The following is a 15,921-nucleotide window of genomic DNA, read 5'->3' as shown; positions in this document are numbered from 1 at the left end:
CTGAACTTGGTTGTACATGGTATCTACACGTCGTACGAATTGTGGATTCAAATTATTTCAGTATTAGGGTGTATAGGAATATCCATACCTGCTCTCGGGTTGTTGCGAGCACAGTTCGAAATAAAAGAAAAGGCACACCACAAGTAGTAGCAAATGTTTTGCGTGGGTGCTATCCAGGTGAAGTAGACACCCCTGCGCCCAAAGCTTTGATTAAAGTTGTTCAAAATGAAGCTCACGTGAATGTGTCATACTCTACAGCCTTGAGAGGGAAAAAACTAGCTATTAGTGAAGTGAGGGGCAGTCCAGAAGAAAGCTATCAAAAGTTGTATTGTTATCTTTACATGTTACAGCTTGTTAATCCTGGGACAATAACCAGTGTGAAACTGGATGCCAAAAATAAGTTTAAGTATCTCTTTGTCGCTTTGGGCGCTAGTATTGAAGGCTTTGGAGCAATGAGGAAAGTCATAGTTGTGGATGCGACCTTTCTTAAGAGTGTGTACGGTGGTATGCTAGTATTTGCCACAGCGCAGGATCCGAATCATCACCATTATCCAATTGCAATGGGTGTTATTGATAGTGAGAAAGATGCTAGTTGGAAGTGGTTTTTTGAAACACTCAAAACTGTTATACCTGATGATAAGGAACTGGTTTTTATGAGTGACAGACATAAGAGCATCATTGGAGCAGTGAAGGAGGTGTACCCTCAGTCTCAGCATGGATATTGCATTTGGAATTTGTCGCAAAACGTGAGAGGGAAAGCTGGGATTGGCTGCAAAGATTTGTGTGCAGTCAAATTCAAAGAATGCACTCACAAATACATTGAAAGTGAATTCCTATGTGCGTACACTGATTTTAGGATATGGTTTCCAAAAGTTTCTGAGTATTTAGATGAGCATGTTGCGGTTGATAAATGGGCAAGGTGCTTCTTTAAAGGAGACAAGTAAAACTTGGACACAAACAATGCTTGTGAGTCTATGAATAGTGTCTTCAAGAAGGCAAGGAAGTATGCCTTACTACCGTTGATTGATGCATATGTTGAAAAAATCTCTGAATGGTTCAACAAGCATAGGAAAGACACTGCATATGCATCAGACTCGAAGACATTGGTGCCCTATGTTGAGAACCAGTTGCATAGTCTATGTGCGATTGGGACAAGATTATTTGTCACTGAGCTTAACGTTACTCATCTAGAATACAGTGTGATTGGAGATGATGGGAAGGGTTATCTGGTCGATTTGTTAAGTAAATGTTGTAGCTGTAGGCGTTTTGATATATACAAGATTCCCTGTGTTTATGCAATAGCCGCTGACATTCCAATGATGCGTTCGGCTGAGAGAAGAAGGGAACTCCACTTACATGAGTTGTGCTCAAAATATTACCACATTGATACGTGGGCCCTAGCTTATTACAGGACTATTTATATGGTACCACATCAGTCTACATGGATTATCCCTGATGAAATCCAGAAGTTAGTCGTTTTATCACCGGACTACACTAAGAAACGTGGAAGAAAGCGAGATAAGCGCTATCCCTTAACCGGAGAAGCTCGCCCTAAAGGAAGTAACAAGGCACAACCCGGAATACATCTCAGACGTTGGTTTGAGCCATTAAACCCTGGTGAAAATCAAAGTGGGAACCAAAGTGGAAATGAAAGTGGAAACCCAATTTAGTTTGTTTGTGGTCTTTGTACTTTGATGTAGTTTATCTCTCAAGTGCAAGTGGACAAGTTGGTACAACTAAGTTATGTTTAGGGTTTTTTAATTTCTCGGATGACTGGGACAACTGGACAAGTTGGCACAACTACGTTATGTTTCTTATATGTAATGGTTTTTAAATTCTCGGATGACTTGGACAACTGGACAACTATGAGCACAACTACGTTATGTTTCTTAAATGTAATGGTTTTTAAATTCTCGGATGACTTGGACAACTGGACAAGTTGACACAACTACGTTATGATTCATGTATGCAATGGTTTTTGAATTTCTGGGACAACCGGACAAGTTGGAACAACTATATATTAAATTTGATATGTTAAAATTCTGGTTAACTTAACAAATTAAACAAAATAAACAAATAAAACACATACTCTAAATCTATGTAATATATAATAAATCAATAGTAACGTAAATAGACAAGATATTATTGGTTTGTTGAAACAATGTATGGGTTTCACATCAACAACCTCATATGATACATGTAACTCTTTGATAATGGAGCATCTTACAATGGTCAAAACAAAATTTATATGATTTTGATCAACTTTTATTGCAATCTAATAGTAAATAGTAACCATGAGTGTATAGTCATGTGGACAACTATTAAATATAGATTTATGTTACCGGACAAGTAGAATAACCAAAAAGGACAACTATGAACAATTTTGGACAACATGACGTATCGGTACAACTATGTGTTATTATCGGTATTGAGCGCGTGAAGCACATGTTAAATTAATATTTGCGGCGCCGACAAATATTAGAGGGAAACTCAGCGTTTTGATAAGTAGGCTCCTTTATAAGGAAATTCTTAGAGAAAAAAAAAATAGAATTCCCCCAACTCGAAATCTAGGGTTCCTCCGCCGCCGCTGGACAACAAGATGCCAAGTTACAGTTCGGGTTCTACTTCTTCCAGGCACTCGTGGGACAGTTCATATTACCGAGCTGATGGAGAAGATGGTATGAGAGAATCGTGTTGGTGTGGTCTCCTGATGGTTATCAGGGAATCGAAGTCAGAAGCCACCCAAGGATGGAAAATGTACACTTGCCCAGATTGGACATTTGAGGTAATAACTTTTTGGAGTTTTAATTAGTTCTACAATTTTAGATTTAGTTGAATTTTATTTTAGGATTTAGAATATGGCGAATTTACTGATTTCCGCTTCACTGTTATAAAAGGCCTTGCCCAAATCATAACCACATATGGAAATGGTGGGAGGACGCAGTTATAGAAGAGCTATCAACTCTGAAAATTTGAGTTGATAATGCCACATCTGGGATGAAAAGCTTGCATAACATGGGAGTTGTCTGAAACTGCCTTCATGAGACTAGCTCGTTTGACACACATGAATCCGAAATTAGGCAACTCAGAGAGCTTTTATCTGGGATGGAAAGAGAGATTGGAAGGATGAAGGAATTGATTGCCAACAGAGGTGATGAATATGTGATAATCGCTTTTTTCATGATGTTTGCTGTGGTTTCATATCTTTTCAAGTAGAATTTTGTATTACTCATCTGTTTGGATTTGTATTCCCCCTACTATGTGTTTCTATGCTTAGTGTTGTCCCAGTTATATAACAATTTCGTTATTGTCCCAGTTGTCCAAATATTAACAATTTCAAAGTTATTAATAATAGTCCCTGTTGTCCAATGTTATCACGATGTCATAATTGTCCCAGTTGTCCTATATGTTACCGATAACTAATACATTGATACCTACACATGTAAACAGTTGTCCCAGTTGTCCATACACAAACCCATAAATATCCAACAAACAAGCAATATCCAACAAACAAGCAATATCCAACAAACAAACAATATCCAAAAGCATAAGATATCAAATAAACATAAGTTATCCAAAAACCATAAATAACCCCACATATTATTCATCCTTCTTCTTCTTAGCAGGTCTCTCTTCAGTAAAAGGGGATGACACATGTTTCGATGGTACATGGGATCTCTTAGGGCGTGGTCGGAGCTCGCGTGGTTGCAATTTCTACTTATATCCTTTCTTCGTCCTCTTAAATGGTCCTTTGCCAGGTTCGTATATGGCTGCTCTCATTGCTGCTCTCTCCTCTTCCACTGTCGGTGACGAGGAGCCTGGTGCAAGTGAGGATGAACCTGCTACGTATAAGGAGGGACCTGGTGCAAGAGGTGTGGTGGCAACAGCTGGAGGATCTGGTACAAGTGGAGAGTGCTCTGAGGCTGGTGGCGCTGCCGACTGCACTCGGACTGATGATCGTGTTGGTGCTGGCGGTTCCACTGGTGATCGTGTTGGTGCTGGCGAATGCACTGGTGAGCATGGCCGTGCTGTATCGAAGACTCGTCCTGATGGAGGTACCATCCCCTCAAGAGTTTTCAATCTTCTATCCATGCCTTATACCTTCTCTACAATCTCCTCTTGATTCTTCTCCATTGACGCCTTCAGCTGAACCACTGATATGGGCTCATCTTCCCTTGGTTCCATATCAGGGACTTGAACCCGAGAAGCAATATCAGCCTCATACAGCTCTCTCCAAACAATCTTTTTCTTCTTCTTGGTTAAGTGATCCATCCAGCCCTTGACAAATATGTCAATATATCCGATACCATCATCGAATCCAGGATCTGCGATCTCCGCCAATAGCTCTTCTTCATCCGAGTCAGCCTCCAAAATGCTAATAATGTCCTGATAATATCAACAAATACCACTTATTACATTTCTCCACCAACCATGTTTAATATCAAGCTAATATCAATAATCAAAAATCACTGACCTCCGCACTAGTGCCAATAGCTTGGTTGATGTCATCCAAAGGAATACCTCTCATGGCTACATCAGTGAACCTAGGGCTGGGCATAAATATTTGTTACTCGTCCCGTACTCGCTACTTGTCTTGATAAAACAAGTACTTGTTGTTGTCAAGTCGAGTAACAAGTCAACAAATTTCATTACTTGCAAGTACGGGTAAGTATCAAGTATCATTTTTATTTTTAATACTTGTCTTGTTACTTGTCTCATTACTTATACTTGTTACTTGTCTCATTACTTATACTTGTTACTTATTTGGTCCCTTTTAATAACAAAATCTATAACAAATATTAAAGCCCAAAGATTAAGCCCAAAAACTATCCAAATTTCTTTGTTATAATTTTCGATGCTATTTATTTCTAACTTTTAAGAGATCTAGGGCTTCTCTCGATATCTCTTCACTCTCAGATTTAAAATAGAAAGAAAGCAGAAAGCGGCTGCTTAACTTTTTTTCATAGCCGTTGATTTTTTCTCCATTGCTTATCTTAATCACTCAATTTTATCGATCTAATCAGGTTTGTCTTCACAATATCTGAATGAATTTCTTTGTTTTTTTTTATTAGGGTTCAATCTTTATGTCTTCCATCATTGTTTAAACATTTTGAGTTGTGAACTTTTCTGTATAGATGGAATCTGAGCAACATAGTATTAGTGGAGGTAAAAAAACTGATGCAGAGGAAATGGAGAGCGGACATGGTGGTGAATCAGCTCCAACTATGGAATCTGTTGAATCTAAGGTAGTCCCTAGACAAAGATCTCCTGCTTGGGTTAACTTTAAGAAATTAGAGAATGGAGACAAAGCTAAGTGTGATCATTGTGGCCAAGTAGTTACCATTAGATCACCATCTGGTGTCAATACTAGTGTTATGCTGAAACACATGGTTAGATGTAAGAAGCTACATCCAGAACTTGAGGTTGAGACTGTCGCTGGTAAAAGACTTAAGCAAGCAACCCTGCACCATCGATCTAAAAAAGAGAATGATGAAGCTGTTCCATCATACTTAGAATATAATAAAGAAGATTGCAGAAAAGGTTTGGTCAGAATGATTATAAAGGATGAGTTGCCTTTTAGGACTGTGGAAAGGGAAGGTTTTCGAGAATTCATATACGTTCTCCAACCTCGGTTTGAAATCCCTTCCCGTAGAACTGTTACTAGAGAATGTATGAGTTTGTTTCTTGAAGAAAAGAAAAAGATGAAGCTGTTCTTTCAGAAACACAAAGGGAGTGTTTCTCTAACGACAGATACTTGGACGTCGGTTCAGAACATCAACTATATGTGTTTGACTGCACATTTTATTGATGAGAACTGGAATTTGCAAAAAAAAATCATAAATTTTTGCCAAATTCTGAGTCACAAAGGTGAGCTGATAGGGAAAATGGTTGAAAGATGTTTGGTGTCTTGGGGAATCAGCAAGGTTTTCACAATCACCGTAGACAACGCAAGTGCAAACGATGTAGCACTGAGATTCGTAAAAAGAAGAGTTAAGTCATGGGGTAATAGTCTACTTGATGGTGAATATCTTCATATGAGATGTGGTGCACATATTCTAAATCTGGTTGTCAAAGATGGGTTGGAAGAAAATAAAGCCTCCATTAGTCGAATACGTTCTACTGTTCGGTACGTAAGATCCTCTCCGGCAAGATTAGACAAATTCAAAGAGTGTCTTCTTCACCTAAAGCTTTCATCTACTTCTGGTGTATCTCTTGATGTTGAGACCAGATGGAACTCTACATATCTGATGTTGGAATCAGCTTTGAAATTGAAGAGAGATTTTGATATGCTTGAGTTAGAGGATGAGAAATACATGGTAGAACTTGGGAAGTTGGACGGTGTGCCTACTGAATCAGACTGGGACTATGCAAAAGCATACTTACCTATTCTCACTGTGAACCTATGCTTGCAAATCCTTGGACAGTTAGGCTCAGCATGGACAGCTTCACGAAACCTCTTTCCCAGACTTGGAATGCACTCAAACGCAATAATCTACAAAGTCAAAACATAAATCAATCTAAATATTTGTCCCAGTTGTCCTAGTTGTCCACAGACCAAATTAAATTACAACTAAATAGTTTTCCAAGTTGTCCGAGTTGTCCACACAACTAACTAGTTGTCCCAGTTGTGCGAGTTGTCTACAAAGTCAAACTAAAAAAATCATTCTAAATAGTTGTCACAGTTGTCCATCAACGTAACATATAACGAATCCACATAGTTGTCCATGTTGTCCATCGACCTAACATATATTTATCTAAAAAGTTGTCTTATTTGTCCACATACCAAACAGATAATCTATTAACAAAGACATACCTGTAGAGGAAGAATGAAACCAGAGATTGTGCATTCAGCTCCTTTAGGCTTGACGCTGCCATTGAACTTGGTGACCACACACTGGATCTCCCTTATAGTCTCGTCAAACGTGTAACGCCCCCAAGGAAACGTTCTGCACAGCTTCAGATCTCCGGCTGCTGCGAGCAAGAATGGGTCAATGTTTCCATCAAGCTTTGACTTCGCCTTCAATACTTTGCATAGAAACAAAAGTAGTGCCATCCTCTTCCTGTCCAAAGAGGGTTCCTTCATTTCTGCTAGCTTTGCTTCCACTTCTCCGATCTTGATTTTGTCACCCCTGCCAAACTGCTTCTTTACAAAGTTCATCTTACCCAAATTCTTATAATTTGCAGGGTAGTCATGGCAGTCAAGACCACATAGCAGTGCATGCTCCCTCAAAGAGTATCGAATAGGCGCTCCATTTACCACAAACCACGCCTCATTTTGCTTCTCAGTATAAGCTGTGTGAAGAAGAAGCATCCACAACCCTTGATTCATATGATTTGGCTCCTTATACATATGAAACAGGTGCTTGAATTGCGGATGCGATTTGAACCACTCCAACTCTTCAGGCAGCTTCCCAATCACATCAAGTACACTCTTAACTGCACATCTTGTAATTATCTTACACGCCTTGCTATATTCGGTTGGCCAAAATAAAGCTTCTCAGGCCCCATTAGCATCATTTCATCATCGGCATCCTGAAATTCAGAAGAGTAACACAATTTTTATATAAATTAGTTAAACTTGTTGTCCCAATTGTCCATAGTAACCTATATACATATTATAAAGACAAGTTGTCCCAGTTGTCCAATAAATACTATAAACGAGTTATTGTCCCAGTTGTCCACATACGTTCTATAAACCTAAATTGTCCCAGTTGTCCACATACGTTCTATAAACCTAAGTTGTCTCAGTTGTCCTATACACTATAACTATATGTTGTCCCAGTTGTCCAAATACCAAAGAAATCTTAAGCCACAAAATTGTCCTATTTGTCCGCAGACCAAACATACATGTTACTACATAGTTGTCCTAGTTGTCTACATACCAAACAGACAATAATCTACAAGATTATCAAGAATGGGAGTCTAAAACATACCTCTTGCATTCTTGCTTCCTCCTCTAGCATTTCTCCTTCCTCTTCGTTGACATTGGCTGGCGCTTCATCCTTCTCTTCTTCCTCTTGGTTCTCTTGCGCTTCCTCTTCCTCTTGCGCAGGCGCAGTACCATCTTCCTCTTCAACTCCTATTGCCTCTTCCTCTTGGTTCTCTTCCTCTTCCTCTTCATCTTGGTTATCTTCCTCTTCCTCTTCCTCATTGTTCTCTTCCTCTTCCTCTTCCTCATTGTTCTCTTCCTTTTCCTCTTGGTTCTCTTCCACTTCTTCTTCGTTTTCCTTCTCTTTTTCCTTCTCCTCTGCTTCATTTTCTCCTGCTAATTCCCCGTCACCATCGTTTGCCGTTGGTGTGGCCATGCTCACTTCGGCGTTCTCAATTTCAGGATGGTTCTCGATTTGTGGGTCTACGATTTCCTCCACAGCCATTCCTTCCCGCCGGGGTTCCTCAATTTCCGTCGGGTTCCCTTCCGCCGGATTGTTAGGGTTCCCGTTTTCTGGGTCTTTCAATTTCAGCCGGGTTTCCTTTCGGCCGACTTTCAGGTTTCTCTTTTTCGTTTTCCGTCGGGTTTTGGACTTCCGCCGCTGAAGAAGAAGACTCATACTCTTGGCCGTTGTTTCTCACCTTCGCCATAAATCGGAGATTTGGGATTCACGCGGCCTTCTCAGATTCGCGATATTCGCCAGAAGAAAACGATTCTACGGTGTTTAGAAAGCACTATTAGAGCTTTAACGGTTTTGAGGGAAGTTGCGAATCGGTTTTCGATTCAAAGGAGTGTGAACGTGTGAAGAAGAAGAGAGAGCAGTTGAAAAGTTTCGAATAAAATGAAGATAAAAAAGAAAAAATATAGAAAATGAAAAGAAAAAATGGTTTTTATAAATATTTAATTCAAATAATTAACATAATTTCGAATGGGTCGGGTTAACGGATTAACCAATACTAGATGAGTTTGATTCTGGTTTTGATGTAAATAAATCGAAATTTCAAAAAAATGTAGAATTTTCCAAGATTTTGGATTTAAATAAAAATCAAAATTAAATTAATTATTACATGGCATTTTGGCATTTTTTTTTACAGACATTTTAGCCTGTCGCTCATTCAAATGTGGTAGGGAAAATTGTTTTTTTCTCATTTATCACTTTTCAGCCATTAATCCTGAGAGAATTATCGGAAATAGAAAAGGGACTAGGGTTTAGCCGTTTCTCCGATTAAACCTCCGACATGGTGGAAGCGGCGAGTGCGGAAGCTTCCGGCGAAGGGAATGGATCGAGAAGCATACTCTCGCAGAAGAGACCACGTTCTTCGATATCTCCCTGTGATGGAGCGAAGAGAGTGGGAACAGATGATAAGCGACTCTCGACGATGCTGCTCGATCTAAATATCCTCGAATGTCCCATTTGTTTCGAAACATTGACGATTCCTATCTTCCAGGTTTTGCTCTTACCTGAATTGAATTGTAGCTTCTCAAACTCTGCATCTGGAATAGGATGGTTTGGAGTAAGAGGAAGATTTTTTTTTTTCGTTGAACTGTCACCATTTTCGAGGATATAAGTGTATCCCTAGCTTTTGTTTTCATGATTTTAATTAAACGATTTTAAGTAAACGTAGATAGAAATTGTGCCCATTTACTGGATTTTAAGAGTATCCCAAGCTTTTTCTTTGGAAAATATGTCAACGAAACTCTGCATTAGGTAGAATTTGTGAATTTGAAGTGTACTTAGCTCTTGTTTACAGTTATAGTTCTTGAAAATGTAGAATTTTGGGGTCAAAATCTGCATTAGGAAGAGGATAATTTGGAGTAGAATGAAGAAAAGAGTTGGATTTTAAGAGTATCCCTAGCTTTTGTTTTGATGATTTTGAGGATCTAGTGAAGTTTTTGTAAGATATGTTCATGTTTGCAGACTGCGGAAGTAATTCTTGTAAATATCTGTATAATTTGGCATATTATCAATGAATTAAGAGAACCACAACTACTCATTGGTTAGTTTTTCTCTAGTGTAAACTTGATTGTTAATCATTGGTTTTTGCATTTCAGTGTGATAATGGGCATTTGGCTTGCTCTTCTTGCTGTGCCAAACTGAGTGATAAATGCCCTTCTTGTGCTTCGCCTATTGGCCACATTCGCTGCAGAGCAATGGAGAGTGTTCTTGACTCCATCTTTGTCCCATGCCCAAATGCAAAGTTTGGATGCACCAAGAAAGTCTCTTACGGAAAAGAATCAGCCCATGAGAAGGAATGCGCCTTCTCTCGTTGCTCCTGCCCTGAGCTAGACTGCAATTACACTGGACTATACGAGGATCTCTACGATCACTATCTCTACGATCACAATTACATAACTTCTTATCCAGCAATTGTTAACTTTTGCCGTCTTGGCAATTCCTTTTGTGCCCAGATGAACATCAGTGATAAGATATCAATTAAAGTGGATACTACAACGTCTCGATTGTTTGCAGTGCAGTGTTTTAGGGAGCCGTATGGTGTTTATGTAACAGTAAGCTGCATTGCACCATCTGCTCCAGAAGTAGGAGAGTTCTCATATCAGATCTCCTACACTAGTGCCGATGGACACACTATGACTTATGAATCACCAGAGGTGAAGAGGATTCGTGAAGTGAGTTTTGAAACCCCTCAGGAGAATTCCATGTTGTTGATCCCTCGCAGTTGCTTAAGTGGTGACTCGTTGAAGATGAAGATTTGCATCAAGAAGTTGAAGAAAGAGTAAGAAGGTTGGAGTGATCTAGAAGAAGGCCCTTTTAATACTGAGTGTCTATCTATCTCGTCCGCATTTTGTCGTTAATATGTAAGTTTTAGTTGCTAAGATCAGATCTAGTTGCTCGATGTAAGTTTTTGTCCTGGCGAGCTAAGATCAGAAGTTGCTTTACGGCTTTAATTCTACAAAGGTTTCAGTTTAGACTGGATTTTATATGCTCAGAGAAGAGCTATGCTTAATGAGGAAGTTAGTATTATAACGAAGCAGAGCTATTGGTTGGCGTAAAACTCTTGAAGTTCTGTTTAAACGTTATAATCAAACGAAACGCTTGTACAATGTCTGAATTGTTGAGCAACATAAATATATATAAAAATCACTTACAGCTTATTGATCCATATTACACCGAAAGTGGCCAACCTCCAAAGAATCTGACAATAAAAAAAAACAAAAAGACTCGTAAAACATTAATCTGATTACGCCTGAATGAAGAAGTGATGAAGTTAGAGAAGGGACTTACGAGAGAGGAGATGAGTAATTCAAACGCCGGAGCCGAATCCGCCACCGCCCGGAGTGAGAATCTGTAGGATTTCACCGGCTTTCACATGTACAGTATTCTTGCCTCCAAGATAGATTCTCCTTTTGTCTTTACTTATGAGATAGTTCTCTCCACGAGCTCCGTTTTGGCCACCGTTCAATCCTCGTGGCGAGTGGACTCGTCTCTCTGAGAGAATACTAACCACCACAGGCTTTCTAAACTCTATCTCTCTCACCAACCCATCTCCTCCTTTATGCAACCCATTGCCTCCACTGTTCTCTCTCAATCCAAATCTATGCAACAGTACCGGGTACCTGATAAAACCAACCCTTGTGTTAGTCTAGTGCAAGTAGGTCTCAACAGGTTTAAGAGGAAGAATTTTCAGTACCTTTGCTCGAAGATCTCTGGATCAGTCATCCTCGTGTTGGTCATATGGCATTGGACTCCGCTTGTCCCGTCCCATGTAGGTCCAGCTCCGCATCCTCCTCCAATGGTCTCGTAGTAGCCAAACGTGTCATCTCCAAATGTGAGATTGTTCATGCATCCTTGTGAACAAGCACAAGCCTTGAAAGCTGTTAGGACAACATCTGTAACTCTCTGAGATGTCAGAACGTTTCCTCCGACAACAGCTGCTTTCTCGCTTGGAGATAAGAAAGAACCAGCCGGTATGCGGATCTCAACCGGAGCTAAGCAGCCTTGGTTTAGAGGGATGTCGACGTTAACCAGACAACGGAGGCAGTATATAACCGCTGCGGATGTAACTGCTTCTGGTGCGTTCCAGTTACCGTAGACTTCAGGGCTTGTTCCTGTAAAGTCGAAGAAGGCTTCTCCTTTGTCAGCGTCGATCGTGAGTTTTAAGTGAATCACAGATCCGTCATCCATGTAATCCTCTTCTTCTATGGTTACGGAACTACCAACTCTTGATTCAGGCTTTTCGGAGGAGACTCTAATAGCAACAGATTTCAGCATTTCTCTCACTGCTTCTTCTGCGTTAAGCTGCACGTATTTCATGTAAGCTTGAACAGTCACAAGGCCATACTGCTCAATCAGCTCTTTGATTAGAGCAATTCCTCTCTGGTTTGCAGCTATCTGAGCCTGAAGATCAGAGAGATTGTCCTGAATCCTTCTAGTTCCGGGAATCTTAGTTGTTGTTTCATCAGAAGAAGGGAACTGAAGAAGTTTGACGATTCCTTCTTCCTGGAAAACACCTTTCTCAACAACTTTAAACGCCTTTATCGCAGCGCCTTCCTCCCAAATCGCCTTTGAGAAAGGAGGCATGCTTCCTGGAGTTATTCCTCCAACTTCTGCATGATGGCCTCTGCTAGCCACGAAGAACACGAGCTTACCCTTGTCAAAAACAGGAGTGATCACGGTTATATCAGGCAAATGGCTACCACCGGCGCAAGGATGATTAGTTACCAACACATCTCCTTCGTTTAGATTTTCACCCCAATGTTTGAGCTGCCAGCGAACTGTACTGGACATGGCACCAAGATGAACTGGAACATGCGGCGCATTAGCAACTAAACCGCCGTCAGGACTAAACAAGGCACAAGAAAAATCCAACCTTTCTTTGATATTTGTCGATATGGAAGTACGTTGCAAGGTTCTTCCCATCTGCTCAGCTATACCCATGAATCTGTGATTAAAGATAGACAATTGAACAACATCTGCAACATTATCTGCAAGCTTCACACTGCTCGTTGCAGATTCTAACTCGATTCTAATGTTCCCATATTTTGTGATGATGGCTTTGCAGTGTGGTTCTACAATAACTGTACTATTCCCGTTCATGATGATCGCAGGGCCGGGGATCTCATGACCAAATCCTAAATTCTCTAACTTGAACAACGGTGTCTCATGCCATCCACCTTCAAAGTAAACCTTGTAGTGCCTTTCAATCATAGGAGTACCAGGGGCAGCTTCAACTGCACGTGGTTTCAATATACTAGTCACTCCAATTCCTCGAACACGAACATCACATATGAGGAGACTTCTATTTTGAAGTTTGAATCCATACTCTTGCTCGAAAAGCTTGAGAAACTCTGCAGCATAATCAAATGCCGACCCGTCTCCAGTTTTTTTACCCTTTACCATGATCGCTGTATCTGTGCCGTCATATCTTAAATTCAAATATGTCTCAGTAGAGATATTCTCATCACCAAAGCCCTGCTCTTGGAGCTTCTCTCTCACTTCTCTCAGCAATGAAGTCTCCCTTCTAAACACCTCTGAAAGAGATTCAGGACCATAAACAGCTGAATACGGCTCTTGAGCATCTTCAATGACATCTGCCAAACCCATTCCATAAGCACTCAAAATCCCACAGTATCTGTGAACAAGAACTTCTTTCATGCCCAAAGATCTAGCTATTGCACAAGCATGTTGCGGTCCAGCACCTCCAAAGCATGCGAGCGCATGATTCTTTGTTTCGTGGCCCTTCATCTCCGTCAATTGCCGTATGGGACGGCACATGGTCTCGTTAGCAACACTTACAAACCCCATTGCTATTTCCTCCACCGTCATGTCCTTTGCAGATGGATCCTGACTCTTTCTATACGCATTGATCTGTCCTGCAAGCTTTTCAAATGCTTCTCTTGTCGCTGCTACGTCCAAAGGCTGATCTTCATTAGGTCCAAAGATGGATGGGAAATAATCAGGAATCACAAACCCCAAAACAAGGTTTGCATCAGTAACTGCTAACTCTCCTCCTTTCCGGTAACAAACTGGACCAGGATGAGCACCCACGGAATCCGGTCCGACCCGGAAAGCACCAAACTGAAACTTTAACTTCGATCCACCACCAGCAGCGACGGTGTTTATGTCAAGCTGCGGCGCTTGGATGATCGTTCCAGCGATCTGAGTTTCTATGACTTGCTCATAACTTCCATCATAGCGGCTAACATCCGTCGATGTACCACCCATGTCGAATCCAATCAGCGGTTTCTCAGTTTCAAGACCAAAGAGTGTCTGCGAGTAACCAACAACTCCTCCTGCTGGACCTGACAACACAGCCTTGTGACCTGAGAACCTACTCTCTGGTGCTAGACCTCCATCAGATTGCATGAACAGAACATTCACTTTCCCAAGATCATCATCGAATTTGGAGATGAAACCTGATAAATACTCCTTGATCACAGGCGTCAGATATGCATCCACAGTTGCAGTAAGACCACGAGGAACCGCTCGAACCATTGGAGTCAACGCAGAAGACAATGAGACATGTCTAAAACCCATCTCTAAGGCCAACTTCTCCACGGCCATCTCATGTTTCGGGTACGTGTACGAGTGCATCAGAACCACAGCCAAACAACTTATCCCTTTATCAAGCAGACCTTTAAGCAACGGCTTCAAAGCTTCTTCATTAAACGGCTTCGAAACTCTAAGAAGCTCACCAGACACTCCCTTGATCAGACCTTTAGAATCATCATTATCTTCTTCCTCAAGCGCAAGCTCGACTCTTTCATCAACCTCTATAACCTCTTCATAAAGATTCGACGGTTTCGCCACAGTAAGATCAAAGATATCTGGCCTAGCTTGGTTACCTATCTGCAACAAATCTTTAAACCCTTTTGTAACACACAAAGCTATTCTTTCGCCTTTTCTCTCCAGCAAAGCGTTCGTAGCCACAGTAGTGCCCATCCTTATCCACTGGATTTTATCTGTTGGTATCTTAGATGTTCTTGGGATCTTCTTCCCTGTGTACTCTTCGAGTATCCTCCTGATTCCTTCCACCGGAGCATCGTCATAGTTCGATGGATCCACCGATAAAAGCTTCAGAACACGACCATCGGAATGTCCCGGGATCTCGGCGTAAACATCAGTGAAAGTACCTCCTCTGTCAATACAAAACCTTAGTTTCCCTTCAATAACTGCACCCATCTTCTCACTCTCTCTATCTGCAAAATCACAAAAAAAATCATAAACCCTAGCCTTATCAGAATTATAAACCACAAGAATCAAATTCTCAATTCGAAGGAAGAAACTGGAAATGATGCTAATCAAATCACTAATCAACCAAAACAAACAAGAAAAATTCACTAATCACTTGCCTCTAGTGAAACATCTTGGCACAGAATTGATATTCGAATCATAAAGAATCAAATTCTGAATTCGAGGGAAGAATCTGGAAATGACGCTAATCAAATCAATAATTAACCAAATTAACTAATCACCTTCCTCTAATGAAACATCTGTACGCAACATCGATGATAATAGATCAAAACTTCGATCCAGTAAATCGAAAGAAATAACTTAGATGATCGTGATCATTGCCAGGTGATGAGATTTCAGATAGAACCAAACTCAAACTCAAACTAAACGAAAAGAGTAAAGGATCGATAAGAGAAAAATCCAGATATTCATGAATATACCTTTCACTGGTAGAAAAAACAATCGCCCGAGAGGGAAGCTCGAGGAGCGAGTTTCAGAAGAGAGAGTCAACACAGTTTAGTGGGTGTTTTGATGAAAGTGATGATGATGATGATGATGATCTGGATATGAAGTCTCAGGTTCTTTTGCTTTTCCGGTTTGATTAAAATCCATTCGGTTTTCGGGTGGTTAGAACTCATAACCGGATAACCAATTTGGAAACCACAGATCTGGATACGAAGGATCTCTCAGGTTCTTTTGCTTTCCGGTTTGATTAAAATCCATTCGGTTTTCGGGTGGTTAGAACTTATAACCGGATAACCAATTTGGAAACCAGCCTCTCTGTTACTCCAATCTATTA

At 40.6% G+C, this 15,921-nt stretch overlaps 2 protein-coding genes across 2 annotated transcripts; one reads left to right on the top strand and one right to left on the bottom strand.

Moving 5' to 3' along the window:
- The first annotated feature begins 9,086 nt into the window (after positions 1-9,086).
- On the top strand, positions 9,087-10,904 carry LOC18022567 (E3 ubiquitin-protein ligase SINA-like 7). The gene is made up of 2 exons (XM_006405762.2): positions 9,087-9,378; positions 9,983-10,904. The coding sequence occupies exons 1-2, from the start codon at positions 9,169-9,171 to the stop codon at positions 10,667-10,669; spliced, it is 897 nt and encodes a 298-aa protein (XP_006405825.1). The 5' UTR covers positions 9,087-9,168; the 3' UTR covers positions 10,670-10,904.
- Positions 10,905-10,950: 46 nt separating this feature from the next.
- Positions 10,951-15,664, bottom strand: LOC18022566 (5-oxoprolinase). Its single transcript, XM_006405761.2, has 4 exons — positions 15,563-15,664; positions 11,581-15,088; positions 11,175-11,506; positions 10,951-11,085 (listed from the first exon to the last, which is right to left on the bottom strand). The coding sequence occupies exons 2-3, from the start codon at positions 15,069-15,071 to the stop codon at positions 11,194-11,196; spliced, it is 3,804 nt and encodes a 1,267-aa protein (XP_006405824.1). The 5' UTR covers positions 15,072-15,088; positions 15,563-15,664; the 3' UTR covers positions 10,951-11,085; positions 11,175-11,193.
- Positions 15,665-15,921: the final 257 nt, after the last annotated feature.

This window comes from Eutrema salsugineum, unplaced genomic scaffold (assembly GCF_000478725.1).
Source record: "Eutrema salsugineum unplaced genomic scaffold, Eutsalg1_0 scaffold_14, whole genome shotgun sequence".
NCBI lineage: Eukaryota > Viridiplantae > Streptophyta > Magnoliopsida > Brassicales > Brassicaceae > Eutrema > Eutrema salsugineum.
The sequence above is the reverse complement of the archived record's forward strand: the minus strand, read 5'-3'. Positions and strand labels throughout refer to the sequence as shown.